This window comes from Triturus cristatus, chromosome 8 (genome assembly GCF_964204655.1).
Source record: "Triturus cristatus chromosome 8, aTriCri1.1, whole genome shotgun sequence".
Lineage (NCBI taxonomy): Eukaryota > Metazoa > Chordata > Amphibia > Caudata > Salamandridae > Triturus > Triturus cristatus.
In genome coordinates, this window is record NC_140591.1 from 823243446 (window position 1) to 823255881 (window position 12436).

General features: G+C 40.3%; 1 protein-coding gene across 3 annotated transcripts in view; it reads left to right on the forward strand.

Moving 5' to 3' along the window:
• Window positions 1–12436, forward strand: part of BIVM (basic, immunoglobulin-like variable motif containing) — a 277159-nt gene that overhangs the window by 16359 nt on the left and 248364 nt on the right. For 2 of the 3 annotated variants that reach the window (XM_085622282.1, XM_085622284.1), the window contains exon 2: window positions 9126–9696. In XM_085622282.1, the coding sequence (XP_085478408.1) occupies window positions 9225–9696 (472 nt within the window). In that variant the 5' untranslated portion in view covers window positions 9126–9224. Of the gene's footprint in view, window positions 1–2074; window positions 2224–9125; window positions 9697–12436 lie in introns of all 3 variants that reach the window. The other variant, XM_085622283.1, reaches the window with a different exon arrangement.

The following is a 12436-nucleotide window of genomic DNA, read 5'->3' on the forward strand; positions in this document are numbered from 1 at the left end:
TATTGTTCAATGTTGGACCTGACAGCCTTAGGGTGGTCTTTCCTAAACCTTTTGCCTGCCTCCCCCCATTTTGCTGTACTGTGCTGGTTTTAGGACTTTGAACACTTACCACTTCTAACCAGCGCTAAAGCGCATGTGCTCTCTCCCTTAAACATGTTATGAATGATAGCCTGGCAGACAGGACTGGGCTGAAGGGGATTATATACACGTCAGAGGCCAGCCTTTGATGTCACCTCCACTTCAAAGGCACTCTTGGATATAAGTTCTGGGTCCCTGACCCACACAAATCAGACACCACTGGACTGCTGTGCTGCTCAAAGGAATCGACTGGACTTCTTTTCTGGGAGGACTGCTTTTCTGCTTGTTGTCCTGCTGCCTGCTGCTTCCTGACTCTGCTGAAGGAGAGCTAGACTTTCCTTCCCTCCAGGTGATCTCCAAGGGCTTACCTCCTGCTTTCCGAAGTCTCAGGGACACAAAAAACGTCATACAATCCTGCTGGTGATGTTGGACTCTGCCTTCTGTGAGTTCTACCCTTGCTTGAGGTGCCTCCTCCAAGTTCTAGACCTCAGAAGTGGGTTCTGCAACAGTTTTACTACAAAATCGAGGATTCGTCCCCACTGTGCCAATCAAAATCAATGTAGTGGCCTTTGATGACCGCTCAGTGCCGATCCAGAGACCGCCCTGCGCTGCTCGACTAGGACACAGTGCCGATCCGAGTTGCAGACCACGAGACTCGACTGTGACGCATCGACACGACTGAGAGGTTCGACGACGCAGCGCCGATCCGAGAGCCCGACTGCGAGGCTCGACTGTGATGCATCGACCTGCCTGTGTTAATCGGAACCAATGCATTGTTTTCACTGTGTGAAGAAGATCGATGCATTTAGCTGCTTGCTTTGCTTACCGGGGCCTGCATGGGTCCTGTAGTCGGCCTTTGCTTCCATGAGGTCGGCCCGAACTTCGACTTTGTCCCGGTCCAGCGCAGCCTAATGTAACCCTTTTAGCGCTACTTGCTTCTAAGCACTTTACTGCATTTATTTTTTCAAAATATCAATATCACAGCTTCTACATATTGGAATTTTGTCCTTTTGGTCTTATTTTACTCAGATAAATATTCTTTATCTTTCTAAACTGTTGTGTAGTGCTCTTGTTTACTGTGTTGTTGTATGAGTTATTGCGCAAATATTTTACACATTGCCTTCTAAGGTAAGCCTGCCTGCTCTGTTCGAAGGTACCAGAGGGTGACCACAGGAAATTTTAGGATTGTGTTGTGACTTATCCTGACTAGGATTATGGTTCATACTTGGACAGGGTGCATACCTCTGTCAACTAGAGACCCAATTTCTAATATTCAAGAAATATTTCTTTTATTCTTCCCTTCTTACAACGCAACCTAGTTATGGGGCATTTTAAAGTATGTATTGCGCTTTTTGCGGTTTATCTCTTGAGGTTGACAGGCAATAAACTTCCCGGTGTAATTGCTCTCGTCATTAATATTTTGCATATATGCAGTGTTGTTTACGTAGCTCTTTTTTTTAACAAGTCTTTATATTGTTTTCAGCAGGAAAAAGTATCATTCAATAAATAATAACACTGAGCAGTGAAGTAGTTGTTACCTTACAATTGAATATGCCCCTATGAAAACGGGGGGGGGGGTAATAAACAGGTTAAATAGATTTTTGGGTTACAGAGTAAATTAACACCTTATAACCGTGGTTCTTGAGATCTGAGGGAGCCCTGCTCCGGAACTACACACGTTGGGGAGGGCCCCAAGTCATGACCTCTGTATGAGCGCCACCTTGCCCATATTTTCTCCCATTTGCATAGACATCCTCTTCCCAGGTATATTGATTTTTCATGTGCCATGCACCAATCCATGTCTTGCTCCCACTCCCCCACTGTTGGGGACCCTGCCGCCCCCCACAGGCATGCAATGTTTTGCAATGTTTTGTTTGACAACTATGAGGCCCAGCAATAACCATAACTTAGCATATTTTGGTGGTGGGTCATTTCCCCAAATGTGTAAAAGACATATTTTCGCCTCCCTTGTCACCTCTCCCATAATTCTTTGTAGTTCTGACCAAAAGATTTCTACCATCGGACAGGACCATATGGTGTTGAAGAAAGTGCCTCTTTCACCACAACCCCTGAGGCAGCTGTCTGTTAAGGAACGTCCCATGGCCTGGATTGCTGTGCGTGAATTATAAAAGCGGTGTAGTATACGTGAGTAGACCAAACAAAACCCTGCATGTATGGTGACATCATGAAACATTCCCAGTGCCTCTTTCCATTCCCCTTCATCCGAGTCCCCAATATCTTCCCCCCACTTAGCCTTGACTGCTATGAGAGCGTTAGAGTAGTTGTTTATTCGTTTTTTGTATATTAGGGAAACCGTTTTCTTGGGTAGCGGTTCAGCTAAGACTCTATCTTCTAGTGGGTAGTAATCTGGTATAGAAGTGCTGCTAGAAATATGGATCTTGAGGACGTGCTGACGCTGTAGATATCTGAAAGCTCAGTGGGTGCCAACTCATACTGGGCCTGTAGCTTACCCCAGGAAAGCATAAGCCCCCTCCATACATTGTCCAACGAGGATATCCCTATGAGGTTCCATGGTTTGAATCCCTGAAGACTGCGTAATTAAGAAAGCGTTTCACTACTCCATAGGGGAGTAATGTCAGTAAGTTTCTTTCTACAGCCCAAAAATGAAGTGGCTAATCTCCAGATTTGAGCCACTGTGTGTGTCTGAGGCATGGAATTCTTAGCCTTGGCAGAGTTATATAGTATACCTTGGTCCCATTGAGGATCTCTCCAATATAAAGGCAGGATCGTCCCAGGGCATAAATGCCCAGTCGTTTGCCACTGCTAGGTGTGAAGCCCAGTAATATTTGTTAATGTCGGGGAGAGTAATACCTCCATCATACACCCCTCACATCACCTTGGCGAGGGCTATCAATGATGGGGCTGCATGCCACAGAAGTGAGTGGAGGAGAGATTCAGTGGTGTGAAAAAACTTATTAGGTATTCGATGGGGGGTATTTTGTAATGCATAAAGCATGCAGGGTAATGTCATCACTTTAAATATTGCTGCTCTCCTCAAGAGGGAAAGAGGAAGCATTCTCCAGTGCTGTACATCAGATTTTAAGCGCTCAAGGATACGAACTAGATTTAGTCGGTAAAATAAGAGGGGTCCATAGTGATGTGGATGCCCAAATATTTGAAATGCCCAGTGGATAAGGGAAGACAGGCCCCTGAGGAGTGTAGACATGGGGCTGTTTATCAAATGCATGAGGGATTTATCCCAATTTACAATATATCCTAGGTATTGACCAAATGTTCGTAAAATGTGGGTTAAGCGGGTAATCGTCACGGGGGGAGGGTTGGTCACATAAATGTTTATATAGCTCTTCGCGTAAAAATAATCGCATAGCGCTTACTTAGCTTTCACAAGCACCCACCTATTTGCTACGGTATACTGCAGAGAGAGTTTGTCATGCACTTCCCTCAAATGCTCTTCTAAGGCCAATTTCTGCTCTTTGGCTTTCTTTTATTAGCAGCTACATCCTTGGATATCAGTTGGCTCCATAAGTAAGCCTTCAATGCATCTACATTTAATATGGCTGTTTCCTGATTTCTAATCGTGAACTCTCAGCTATCCTCCTTTACGGTTCTAACCCAATGTCCACCCTACAGATAACACTTATTAAAGACACACCTCTTGGGTTGGGGCTTTCACCCCTCTCCAACTATATCCAGCTCGAGAGCAGAGTAATCTGAGAATCTATTAGGAAGTGTATGGAAACATTTAAAACCCATGCTATTCGAAGCTAGAAAAAAATCAATCCGGAAGGCAGCTTTAAATCTACCTGAAAAACATGTATATGCTCTCTTTTCTGGGAATGCTTCCCTCCACAAATCCCAAAGAGGTAAAACTCTGATATTTTTGGATAACTTTAGCTACCTTGGGCTTCTGCTGCTGTTTACTGCCTTAGGAAGAATCCACCCCTGGGTACTGCAAAATTTGTTTCATCTGCAATAAGGACTGAAATAACCCAACATATGGTCTCATTTTAATCTCCACTGAATCATAAAAACTGACTTTGGTAAGCCATGCAGAAGAGATAGAGCAATTGACCCACCCCAAGCGGCCCTCCGTATTGCTCGCCCTCTCATGGAACTCTGTGTTCAAACTTTTAGCTATAAACACAGACATGCTTTGATAAGCTTTCTGAGCTGCTGAAAAATCTCTAAGGCCAGCCCATTTCCTACGCATTTAAAACTTGACCAGCTTAGTCGATGCAATATACGTTTCCTGTAACAATACTATGGAAGGATTTTGCTCCCCAATCCAGGCTTCAATAGCATACAGTTTCCTTTTTTTTGTTTAGCCCAGTAGCATTGAAAGAAATAATCTTCAATAGGTTTCCATGCAATAATGTCCCTTGGGCTCCTGATCCGCTCATATTCCGACAAATTTTTAAATCCGTACTCCTTCAGAGTATTTCCTGATATACCTACTTCTTCCAGACCCCGCATTTAAAGAAATGGGAACCCCAGGTCCAACTTCTCCACCATTTGTATTCAAAACTTGTTCTAAAAACCTGTGCAAATTCTGGATAGAAGACTCTGTTTGACATCCCCATGTGCAAATGTTGGCAATCATCACCCAACCCTAAACCTCCCCCTCTAAAGTGCTTAAAGATACCCTAAAATGCTTCAAATTGCAAAAGTGCTTCATTTCCTTAGCCAATAATGGACGAACGCATGCAAAAACCAATTCCAAGTAAACAATCACAATGCAGGAAGCTCCCTCTCCTAAAGTGCCTATTTTGCCTATTTACACAATGTAAACTCAGATTGGATAGCCTGTAACATGTCTTCACTTGTTTAACTCTTTTCAACCTCTTTTTTAACTGCATCCCAAAATCCCTACTTCCCACCCTCCTCTCCCTACATGCTTTGGCAGGAGCCCTACTCTATCTCTCACCCCTTGCATCCTCCTCCTCCACTGATTCTTTGGAAGCATGACTGACTGCCAAATTCTCCCACCTCTCCTTCCGGCCCCACCCCTTATCTAGAAGAAAAGTCCAATTCACCACATAAGCTCATTGATTTCAAAAGCATAGCAGCTTATTTAACTGTACTAAATGTTTGGAATGTGCCTTTAAACAGTACTTTAAATTTAGAAAGTTGAATTATTGATGCCTGTTCACCAGCCGCTTGAAACCTTGGAATCATATTCTTATATTCTTGCCTCTGAGCTGTTTCTGCTGTCATGTCTGAGAAAATTAGGAGCACAAAGTTATTTTGCCTTGTAAGCAACTTCTCCCTGATACCTTTTGCTAATATCACATCTTTAACTCTGTAGACTGCGAAGCTCACCAGCATGGCCCTGGGGTATTTATCTTGACCAGAGGCTTGAGCAGGGCCCCTGTGAGCCTGCATGATTGTTAAATTTTGAGTTTAATCCGAGAATTCGTATGATTTAATTAAACCTTCTACCAAGGGAATGTTTCCCACTGGATCATCTTTATGTTCTGGGATTCCAATAATCCGTAGTTTGGAGAGCCTTGAATAGTTCTCCATTTGTTCTTGCATATTTTTAAGCCACATTATCTCCTTTTTCAAATTTTCATTTACTTCTTCCAGTGAGTGTACCTTATCCTCACACTCGGATATCCTTTGCTCCATTACATCTATTCTAGTTGATAGGCTCCCAAACTGTGTAAACACGTCGTACAACCTCATCTTCAACTCATCCTCCATCCCTTTCTGAGTAATTTTTTTAACTTCTCTTAATTCTTCCTCTAACATACTCAGTAGGCCTCGCACAGTGTCTGCGGCCACCCCTCCCCCTAAATGCAGAACTCTTCTGTTCTTCCTGAGTTGTGGTTGCCACACTCTGTGTTCCAGGTGGATAATTAGCAGGGCCATCTCTCTTGGACAGGACCTCTGTTAAAAAAAAAACAGATTCCTCCTGACTTCTCCCTATAACTTTGACCCCATTCTTTGCCCCAGTCTTGCTCGCCTGAAACAACGGATAGATCTGGGTCCCATGACCTCCTCCTTCTGCTCTGCCAAAAGTACGCATTATTTACTAGAAGCTCTTGATTTTTTTATTTGCAAATCAAGTTCCTGCCGCAATTATTTTATTCGATGCCGAGAAGACCTTAGACCTTGTCTTCTGGGAGACTCTTTTTAGCACACTAAAGAGATTTAAGATGCCCTACAAGATCCCGAGGCTCATACAGCAAATGTGTGAGAACACAGAGTCAAAAATATTTTTAATGCATCAGCTACAGGAATGGTAAAAGTTTGAGAAACCAGACAGGGCTGTCCCCTTTCTTCAGTTCTCTTTGCCTTTTTGATCAAACCTTTGGCATTTGCAATACAAAGCGATGGAGATATTTGGCCCCCTATTTCTCAGATGGGTAAGATAAAGCTTTATGCGGATGATGTAATGTTAATTTTAGACACTAGGAAGACTGCGCAAGAATTTGTATGATCTTATCTAGGTTTAAGCACTAGGAGGCTACAGAATCAATAAAACGAAAACTGAAGTAATCTTGTGTAATAGTGGGGCAGATATTCTGTCACCAGAGTTTGTGGCTGTATTCACAATAAACCCAAGCGCTACTTTGGGATTAGATATACAAGCAAAGTTAAAGATTTATGAGCTGAATTTCTGCCCATTGACATCGAAAGGTAAATCACTGTTAGTGCAATGGAAATCGCTTCCCCTTCCCCTTTTGGGGAGGGTGGCATTGAGAAAAATCGAGATTCTTCCCTTGTTCAATTTTCTCTTCTTAACCTTATCCTGTGTGCTAAATGTTTCATGAGAAATGTGGCGGAAGGTAGATTGGCTCTCTCCATTATGTGAGAATACTACTATGCCTATTTTGCACAATTAATATTCATATTCCGAACAACATCCAAACTATATGTGATTTTTATGAACAATCTGATGAATTTGATTTTAAAATAATACAATATAATTGACATTTTAAGATTGACCTAAATCCCCCAAGATAGTTTGCTATAAGATTCTACATTGTTTTTTAGTAAGCAGATGGACTTTTATAAGTACTTTTCGATTCCTTATATCCATGCTCATCTGTCCAATTTGGTCTTGGGTCCAAGGGAAAGAATTGACTAAACCACTGTATCTAAATGGGGGGGGCAAAGGGTTTCTCTAAGGCGATAGAATTTATTACTGGGGATGGATGGAAAATTTGGCTTGAAATAAAGGCACAGATAGGGGAAACTATTGGTTGAAGTCCTCCTATAATATTTTGACGTAGAATACAGTTCTATGCTTAGTGGTTGATTTATTGAACTTCCCAATTCCTTCATGAGGTTAGCCCTGAATTTCCAGGCCTATGTTTTAGATGCAAATTGACTGAAGTAGGAAACTGATCTCATGTAATCTGGCACTTCTTGGAGATTTTTGTAATACAATTTTTCACTATTTGGAGCAGATCTGCCAAATACATCTTGTACCTAGGGCTTCGTTGGTATTATTGGTTTATGATCCCATCTCAAAATTAACCTCAAGATGCCAAAAGCTGTTATATGTTTAATTGTTGGTGACCAGAGCCCTGCTGTCGCAAAGGTGGAAATCACAATTAATCACTTCAGTTGGAGAGTGGATTGGGAAAATGAAGCAAGAGCGAAAATGCTATCATATTATATGCCCATTTTTGGTTGATTTAAAGGCTTTGGTGGGCAGGGTATGTTGAAAAAGGAAAATCATTCAGTTTTCTATTTAATTAAAGCGATCTTGTTTTGAGGAACAAAAACGTATTTGCTCTATTTGTTTAGTAAGGTCATGTTTATATAGGTCATTTATGGAATCAAGGCACATTTGGTGCCAGAGATAGTATAGTGTGTAAAACATTTGTTTTTAAAGAATAGCCGGTATGGAATTTTGGGGGGAAATGCATGACATTTTTACGAAGTTAATTGTTTCATTGGTGTATATTTTTAATTTTGGTTTAATCTGGTTCCCTTATTTAAAAAAATTAATCAAAAGACGGTTCCTTGGAACCTAAAATAAGAAAGAGCATTGGTACAATTATAAAAATGATGTTTGATAAAACTCTGCTATAATCATAATTCTGGCAGAATGAAAGTGCAGGCATATTTTGAACTCTTCCATGATCAGAAACCTGGTCTAAACAGTTCTCATTCATAAACAGAGCCTCTGCCTATGCATAGCCTGTAAATATTCAAAGATTTGACACAAATAGAGCACCTGCGTGTTTTGAGTCCCGTATAATCAGAAACGAGCATTATCAGAGCCTTGCTAGAAATCAAACCTTGATGTATTATGAACCCAGGAAAAATCAGAAAAGCCAGTACCCCAGCTTTGAATCAATGAGAAGTATTTCATTATTTGGCACCTTGCTCCTTTGAGCTAAATGGGTCAAGTGGATTTATTGACCGGAGAAGTAGATGTCGGGGTTATTGTTACCCTTAGACAAGCAGATATTTTATACCGTCCCACATCCCCGAATACATAAAGATTTGTGGCACACACCTTGAGGTTTTTGGAGCGGCTTGTAAAGAATGAAACTAGCGAATGTTATCAAAGCACAGCCTTGACTGTTGTGTTTCTATAGAGTTGATTTTTGGGTAATACATACTAGTATGTTTGCTGGGAAATGTTTTGCAGAAACAATCAATGAGATTATTTGTATAATTACAGTGATATCTGTTCACTTTTTTGTAGTCTGAACCTCATTAAGACACTCTTCTTTCTGAATGTGGTAATGGTTTGTAGAACGTGACTATAAATGTATTATCTGTATTTTGCTACACATTTGACATTGCCCCTGCCTTAAAAAAAAAAAATGCACCATCCAACCAATGTTAATGAGCATCTTAAATCAAATATGAAACATTACAATCTTTGGCGTGTAACATTGGTCATCAAGGGCTTCAGTTATATCAGGCTGTTTGTGTTATCATGGACGATATAAACTATTCTACTTTTTTCTCACTTTAATGTAATAAAAATCTGGCATTGTTGTGGCTCTTGGGTACCAGTTTTGAACGGACTCACTTGTAGTCCGTGCTTATGAGACTTCATCAGTAGCTAATGTCTAAATGAAATTTTTTCATTTCAGGTCATTATTAACATGGAGATGTACGGATAACAGAAAGAATGATGTCAAAATAATCGACTGGCACTTATTCATTGTTACAGTTTATTGTACTTCTATTCAATGCAGAACATTGTAGATATTAAAAGGACAAATGGTTCTGGGAATCGAGAGCACAAGTCTGAGAAGAAACCTCCGAAAGAAAATCTCTACGAGTCTGTAAGGGGTTATTCCTCTGCTGGTTCTTCCACTGGTTCTCTAAGTTCTAGTGGAAATGGGAATTCTTCATGGGGCTGTCCTGTAACTCACACCCGGGAAAAGTTTTATACTGTCTGTTCAGACTATGCGTTTCTCAATCAAGCAACATCCCTTTACAAACCTCCTAATGCTGCTATTTGCCCAGTCCTACAAGAAAGTGTGGCCTTGAACAACGCGTCTACTTACCGAGAGCTTCAGACTGGTGCATCGGAAATCCTTTACGATGAAGACAGCAATTTGGAGTCTTTTTCTAGCAGTCTTGGAACTCTTCCGCTTGCCTGGGATATTGATACATCCGAGTTTCACAGCATGGGACCAAACACAAAAAGCAAAATAGGTAAGTAAGAAGGAATGTGGTACTGGTATTGCCAGTGTCTTGTTGAACGTTACTGTGAGCTTCAAACATACATTTCAAGAGAGTATCCACTGATACCAAAAGATATATAAATATTCACAACAGGAGGTATCTGATCTGGATACGTTTTCCCTTTGTAGCATGCTACCATACCACAGACCCTCTAGATTTAGTTAGATATATGTTGGTTATTTCTATAAAAACCTACAGCATGCAGTACCTTTCCTGACACTTTTGCAATTGCCCCCTTGAATCGCCACCACAGGTCATTAAATGCTCCTTTAGGAATGTGTAAGCATGTTTAAAGTAGTTACGTTTAGGAGGACAGATAGTTTTCTTCAGGTCAAAACCTATCTTTAGCAAGATAAAGGCATTATTTGATGTGTTCAAGTTTAAATAATAGTGTTAATGAAGTGTACGGTTCTCCTCCTTTCATAAAAGTTCTGCAGTTTGTGCGGCATGTTCCAAAACGAAGGTCATTGATTTCTGGAGCATGTTTTGAATGGGAAGAGAACTCCTCTGCCTTCAAATGTCCCTCCTTTAACCTTCAACTGGTGGCACAGTCTTATTACTTCCCTATTTTCAGTTCACCCTGCATCTACTCTCTGGCATCTAATGCTCCTATTCTGGAGCCCTTATGACCTGTCTTTAGATGCCTTCTCCCCCTAGCTATTTTCTGCTCAACCCCCCAAAGTCTGTAGGCCACTATTCTCATCTGTTCCAGATAAGGGTGGGTGTGTGATTTGCTTGGCATTTCGCCTGCCAGACACTCCATACCTTGGGCTGTCATTCCTCTAGCTGGCCACACTTTGAGTAAAAGCCAAATTCCGCTAGGGATGGAAAAAAGTTTGCAACCTTATTCCTGTTCCACTAGCTATCACCTTGCGTTGGCAATGACATTGGAGGCTTTAAAAAAATGTTTTTATTTACATTTTTACTTTCATTTTATTATGATTGATTTTGACTCCACATATCTTTTTATGACTCAATGGATTCAATCTCTATGAAAATGACTCCGACTACCTGAGTCATACAGCATTATAAAGACACTAGACCCCTAGGTCTTTCCCAGGCAAGGATCTGCCGATAAGTCACTTAAAATCTGGAATTTTAAGAAAAAATGCATTCTTGAGAGAATAGCAGTCTCGTATTCTCCACACATATGACTTGTGTGAACCCAATTATACAGGGTAATATTTTACAACGAAGAATATGAGTGTGATATTTCTCTTGGGTATCCATATAAGATAGTAATAGGAGTATTTGAAGCAGTGCATAGTAGTTTTTATGGGATTATGGGCCGGGAATAATTAGGGTGCCAGTGCTATCTCCAGTCTGACTATTTCCTAGCTTTATGAAAATGGTATATTAAATGGTCATTAATGTATTGCTTACTACTACCATTAGTTGTTTCAACGAGGTAGCTGCAGTACACAAGAGGTAAGTGCCTAGGATATGTAATGGAAAGTGGGAAGAACATCCAGAATGTTGATTTGAAAGAGAACAGGAATTTCTGATGGTGTCCGGAGATCTGCGATGCAAACAAAACCTGTTTAACAGTAGTCGATTTCTCTGGGTATGTGCTTCTACCAGACAAGGAAGAGCAAACAACTAGTTTCTTCAGTTTCAGTAAAACATGTTTTGCACACCTCTGGACATGGTTGCAGTTCTGTCCTACCAGCTGTGTGAAATAAAACACCGGTCTGTAATTCTGACAGGAGTTTTTAACATTTCCGGTCAGCACTTGATTTCCTTACTGTATTTGAGGTACATATACATGTGAGGAAATTATTTGGTTTGTTGTTCACTTCCAGTTTTGCAATAGGAAAGGGTGGTGAGAAAAAAATGCCAATACTAATTTTGTTTAAAAAAGCTATACCTTTTATTAGTACCCAGAACCTTACATTTTTTTCTTATGCAAAATGATAAATGCCAATGATTAATTGGCATTTATCATTTTGCATAAGAAAAAAATGTCAAAAAAATAAAGTCAAATTGATTAGTTTGGCAAAATATGGTTATTATATGTTTCTTACTCTAGATGTCCTTCCATTCGATGTCCTAGAAAGGTACATCTCTGTTGCTTCTGTGGATGAACATTGAAAATTAACATGATTAGCACTGCCATGTTAAATTATATCTAATTTTGCGTGTGTGGTCAATGGTGTTCTGATTTCATATGAATGAATGGTAATCATATTTTGAATGTTTGGCAACAGACACTTTGTTAAATTAAAAAAATATTTTTTCTTCGAAATGTGCAGCATTTTAGGCTGCCATAGTTTTGTTCATTAAGTGTTGGATGAAAAAAAACTGTCTTGCAATAAGTAATTGACCCATTCCTAAAGAAATTATGGTAAACCTGTAATTTATTTTGATCAGGCTATGTTTTTTTAAAAAAACCTCTGATTTAGTTGCTATTTCATTTAAACTGTAGTTAGTAGGATGTTTTAATTGCAGGATACAGTAGTTCAAGTGACAGATCTTTGAGTACCAGTATGAAAGCTGTAACCTCTATACCAAGTCAATTTATTGCTTGTGTAGAAGTACTGCGCACACTGTAAATATATGTTAGTGCTTCCTTGAAGGAAAGTACCTTTTCTCAAAACCTGTACATATGTAGCATTGAACAGCATATTTGCCCTCGGATAAAGTGAGTGACACCCCACAATCCAAATAGTTCACATGCGGAGCATCTTGTTTTTGGTGAGAGTTTGGCCAA